The sequence below is a fragment of the Solanum tuberosum genome, unplaced genomic scaffold, assembly GCF_000226075.1.
Source record: "Solanum tuberosum cultivar DM 1-3 516 R44 unplaced genomic scaffold, SolTub_3.0 scf00160, whole genome shotgun sequence".
NCBI classification, from domain to species: domain Eukaryota; kingdom Viridiplantae; phylum Streptophyta; class Magnoliopsida; order Solanales; family Solanaceae; genus Solanum; species Solanum tuberosum.
The window spans coordinates 1,065,130-1,070,635 of record NW_006239085.1 but is presented as its reverse complement, the minus strand read 5'-3'; the positions used below and the strand labels follow the sequence as shown (position 1 = coordinate 1,070,635).

The 5,506-nt window shown below is 35.7% G+C and overlaps 1 protein-coding gene across 1 annotated transcript; it reads left to right on the top strand.

Moving 5' to 3' along the window:
* Positions 1-2,236: 2,236 nt before the first annotated feature.
* LOC102583983 (receptor-like protein 12) lies at positions 2,237-5,054 on the top strand. The gene has a single exon (XM_006353763.2). It carries the CDS (start codon positions 2,237-2,239, stop codon positions 5,027-5,029), a length of 2,793 nt encoding a protein of 930 aa, XP_006353825.1. The 3' UTR covers positions 5,030-5,054.
* The last annotated feature ends 452 nt before the right edge of the window (positions 5,055-5,506 follow it).

Below are 5,506 nucleotides of genomic sequence, written 5' to 3'. Positions count from 1 at the left end.
TCCAGCAAGGAGAAAGAGATAAAGAAGACAATTCTCAAATTCCCACAAATGAGAGGTATTGCTTAGGCTTTGTCCTTGTAATAGAGTTGTAACAAGGGGAAGGGATTATTAGGTTAGTTCCTAGATTGCATGAGTTTGTAATCTAAATCTTGGCTCTCATTGTTAGTGAAGATGTTGGTGAAATCCTATGAGTCGGGTCGTAGTTTTCTCCTCCCTTGAGCAAGGAGGTTTCCACATAAACATCCTTGTCTTTACCTTGAGCATTTCTGTTTTACTGTTCATAATTTATACAAAGGGACCTGGTCCCTTCACTCGTGGTGGGCTCATATAAGCCATCAGAGAAGAAGGTTTTTCCTCTGAGTTTTCACTTTTCAGAACCAAGAACAGTTAGATGAAGTTGGGGTGGAACTGCTCCTGGTCTATTTCCAAGTTAACATTATACCCTTCTGTCCACTTACAAAAGCCTAAATTTTGAGTGATAATGTTGAATATAAAACTTGAAGGAGTTTCATCAAGTATTGGGTGGTAAAAATATCGTTCATCCAACATGTTTCTCTGCCATTCCGCCTCTTTTCCAGCAGCTACTAATGTTATGAATTCAAATTACATGGTCGAATGGGAAATACAAGTTTGTTTCTTGGATGACCAACTAATTACGCCACCCTCTAAAGTAAATATCCATCCTGAAGTGGATTTATTATCATTAACACTTGTAATACAACTTGCATCAGAATATCCTTCTAATACAGTAGGAAAACTATTATAGCAAATGCCAAAGTGTTTTGTATACCTTAAATATCCAAGCCACGTGTTGTTCTAAATTTCACGTCTATTCAGGTCCCTCAACTGAAAAGGGTAAATAATTTGTTGGACGACATGAATAAATTATATATGCACATGAGTTTTCTTAACAAGGGTATATTTGCTCTAAATCAGAAAGTTGAGTAGTATATTTGCCCCTTTTCCCTTGGAGAAAAAAAGAAGACCCATGATACATTGCCATTTGACTTAGTCGTGTCTCATTCCTAATTACACTGTTATTGCACTTATTGCAAATAGGTATGAATAAAAAAGAAGAAGATGTAAAGCTGGTTAGTAAGCTGGTTTCGGACTTGAACTTCGATTACTTGCTAAGCATATTTATGGATAATAGTATTGTTACAGTACTTGTCAATTATTGACGACAACAAATGTGGAAATGCAAGTGAACCTTTGATTCATGCCGAGGCTAAAGAAAACTCTGCTGCTACACATTTTAGCTACTTCTAAAATAGTAAATTTGATGTATTAAACTTGACATTGTTTTGGGACGAAGAAAGTATATTTTTGACATTTTCCTAGAAAAACTTGCATTGACTTAAGAATGACAACGTTTTGTAAACTTGGAATTGATTGATGATTTGATATGAAGGCAGCAGTCCTTACTTGATTTTCCCCCTTTCCTCTCTCCTTTTGATAATAAAATTCATAAATAATTTATTTCAACATGAAAATTCAAAGTGAAAAGGATTTGCCTGTTAAGTAGCTTTCATTGAAATTTCCACAGCAAGACTCATTGCAATTACTTGATAATTCAAATAACTGCATTAATACTTCTAGGTGCAAGAAAAAAGATACTTGGAGGGACACTCCGTGCAAAAACTTGGTTTTATTTCTCCCTTTAACAGGTGTTACACTGAGAGAATCCAGATTAATCGGGACCCTAATGTGGCTATTAAAAATCGAATGAGAAACCAAGTTATTTTTAGAAAAAATTACGTCTCATTCTAAATATCAGGTCCCTCAACAATTCAATATCTTATAATTATACCAAAGCAAACATGCTACTAAAAAATGCTTGACTAAATCAGTTATCGGTCCAATAAGAAATAGATCCACATAAATAAATTTCTAAATCAAGATAACTAAGAAGCAGTATGCTTTGTTTGATTTGTTTTCCTTTTTTTTTCTGTTGCAAACTTTGGAATTTTTCACCAAATTGAATGAATTTGTGTGATGTAGCTTTCCTTGAAATTTCTATAGCAAGACTTGTGCATTTGACTTGTGAAAAATAAACATTGATTTCCCTATCAAATCTACTATGGGTCAAGGTGAAATTTGGAATTTATAGCAAATATTTTTTATTTGAAAAAACTGTCTTTGAATCTGAATGATTTAAAAAAAATCTTTTTTCTTCCCTACGTCCATATATATTTACACACATTTACTGCATAATTACAAGTCTCTGAAGCTAAATATGGACTATGCAATTGTGCTCTTACTTGTTTTTCTCTGTCATGAAGTATTTACTGTTTCTTCATCCAAATTACCTCATCTCTTTCACAAACATCAAACCAGTTCACTTCTAAAATTCAAGAACACACTTACTGTAGATACCTCAGCCTCTTATCTCTGTCAAGAGCCTTATCCAAAAACGAGTTCATGGAACATGAGCAGAGATTGTTGCTCATGGGATGGTGTCATATGCGATGAGATGACTGGCCATGTAATTGAACTGGACCTCAGCTGCAGCAATCTTGCTGGGACCATCGATTCCAATAGCAGCCTCTTCCAACTCTCTCATCTCCAAAGGCTTGATCTTTCTCTGAATAACTTCTCCAATTCTCACATCTCCCCTGAATTTGGCAAGTTTTCGAGCTTGACGCATCTTGATCTTTCTGACTCCAATTTCTGTGGTCAAATTCCTTCTGAAATCTCTCATCTTTCCAAGTTGCAGTCTCTTCGTCTCTATGGTCGCCTACGACTCATAGCTCACGATTTTAAATTGCTCCTTCAGAACTTGACTCAATTAATAGAGCTAGATCTTACTTCCATAAACATCTCTTCCACCATTCCTCTGAATTTTTCTTCTCATTTAACAACTCTTAGGCTGGGAGATACAGCATTGTATGGGATAATACCTGAGACTATATTTCACCTGCCAAACTTGGAAACACTTCACTTATGGGAAAATTTTCAGCTCAGTGGTTATTTTCCAAAGACCAAATGGAACAGCAGCACATCTCTCCAGAAGTTACAACTCAGTTTTGTGAATTTTCCTCATAATTTGCCCGAGTCTATTGGCTATCTAACTTCACTGCGTTATTTGTATCTTCAAAATTGCAACCTTAGAGGGCCTATTCCTGAATCTCTTTCGAAGCTCACTTGCATAGAGGATTTGTACCTTCAATATAACTCCCTGAATGGAACAATACCATCAGGGATTTTCTCCCTTCCATCACTAAGTCGTTTAGTCTTGAGCAATAACCACTTTTCTGGTCAATTTGAGGATTTCAATTCCAATTCCAATTCACTAATCTTGATTGATTTAAGCAATAATCAGTTGCAAGGCCATCTTCCCAACTCAATTCAAAACCTTGTGAACCTAACAGATCTTGATCTTTCTTTCAATAATTTTCATGTGGATGTCAGCCTCTTTTCAGACCTCAAACAGCTTTTGTATCTTAGTCTTTCATACAATACTATTGATGAAAAGGAAGTTAATTCTACTTTGCCTGAGTCACTTGAGTACTTACTATTGGCCGCATGTGAAGTGAAAGAATTGGCGTTTCTAAGATCTGCAAAACATCTTTCCAACTTGGATCTTTCAAATAATAAGCTTCAAGGAAGAATTCCTGATTGGGCATGGTCTAACTGGATGTCATTGACAACTCTTAATATATCCCACAATATGCTGACGAGTGTGGATACAATTCCTCTTCAGATTGTATATACTATTGATTTACGATCCAATTTGCTTCAAGGTTCACTACCTGTTCCACCAAATTCCACAACATTCTTCTTCATATCCTATAATTATCTCAGTGAAGAAATTCCTTCAGATATTTGCAATTTAACATCACTTGTAATGCTAGATTTGGCAAGAAACAATTTACGTGGAGAAATTCCGCCATGTTTGGGAAAAATCACTGCCCTCCAAGTTTTGGATATGCGCCACAACAATCTTTCTGGGAACATTCCAACGACTTTCAGCAATGGAAGTTCACTGAGCAGCCTTAACTTGCATGGAAATAAACTAGAAGGGAAAATTCCCCAATCTTTGGCCAATTGCAAAAACTTGCAGCTTCTTGATTTAGGCAATAATAACCTCAACGGCACATTTCCTGTGTGGTTGGGAGCTCTGCCAGATCTGCTAGTTTTAAGCTTGAGATCAAACAAATTGCATGGACCCATCAGAACATCAAGGATTGTGAACATGTTTCCTGAGCTTCGAATCATAGATCTCTCTTATAATGCCTTTTCGGGAAGCTTACCTTCGAGTTTGTTTCAACATCTGAAAGCCATGAGGACAATTGATCCATCAATGGGAGCACCAAGATATCATGGAGATACATATTATGAAGATTCTATTACAGTTGCAACCAAGGGATTTTATCGTGAAATTGTGAGAATCTTGTATTTGTACACAGTTATCGATCTTTCAAGTAATAAATTTAGGGGGCAAATTCCAAGTATCATGGGGGATCTCATTGCAGTTCACATAATGAATTTATCTCATAATGGATTGCAAGGTCATATACCGTCATCATTCGGAGATTTATCTTCAGTTGAATCATTGGACCTATCAGGAAACCAGCTTTCAGGAGAGATACCACAACAACTGGCTTCTCTTACGTATCTTTCATTCTTAAATCTCTCCCACAATCATCTCCAAGGATGCATCCCTCAAGGACCTCAATTTCACACTTATGAGAGCAACTCATATGAAGGCAATGATGGATTACGTGGATTTCCTATTTCAAAAAGTTGTGGCGATGCTCGGGTATTAGATACAAATGATACCGTATCTGGACTAGATGATGAAGAAAGCAATTCTGACTTTCAGAGTGATTTTTGGAAAGGTACTCTTATGGGCTATGGAAGTGGACTATGTATTGGATTATCCATAATATATTTCATGATTTCAACTGGAAAACCGATTTGGCTTGCAAGAATCATCATAGAAATGGAGCACAAAATAATTATGGGAAGGAGAAAGAAGCAGCGAAGGCAAAGGAATTACAGAAGAAGAAACATTAATCACTTCTAGATAAGTTATAAGAAGGATAAATAATCACTGTTTTCAATGATGTTTAATCAGTTTTTGGACCTTTTTTTAGGATCTCAAGCAAAAATATTACAGCTATTTCTTTAAATAAAAGATGTATTAAGTGGTAGACGTACTATCTTTAAGTAATCCTGATTTGCCTTAGCTATGCTTTTTGTTGGAAAGGAAGAACTCCTGTTTGCAGTGTATGAATGAAGTGTGTAGCATCATTTATCCTCAAAAGTAGGGGTGGCAAAATGGGTAAATAATATGGGTATCCGCTTATATTACTCATTTTAAATGGGTAAAAAACGAGTAATACCCATATTATTCATTAAAAAGTGGGTAGTTAAATGGATAAAAGCAAACAAAAAAAAGTGATAAAGATAAGTAAGTCTTTTTTTAAAAAAAAAATCTATAAAAAAAAATGAAACTTTTTTTACATTTAATTTGGGATAGGGGTGGGGGTGGTAGGGGGTG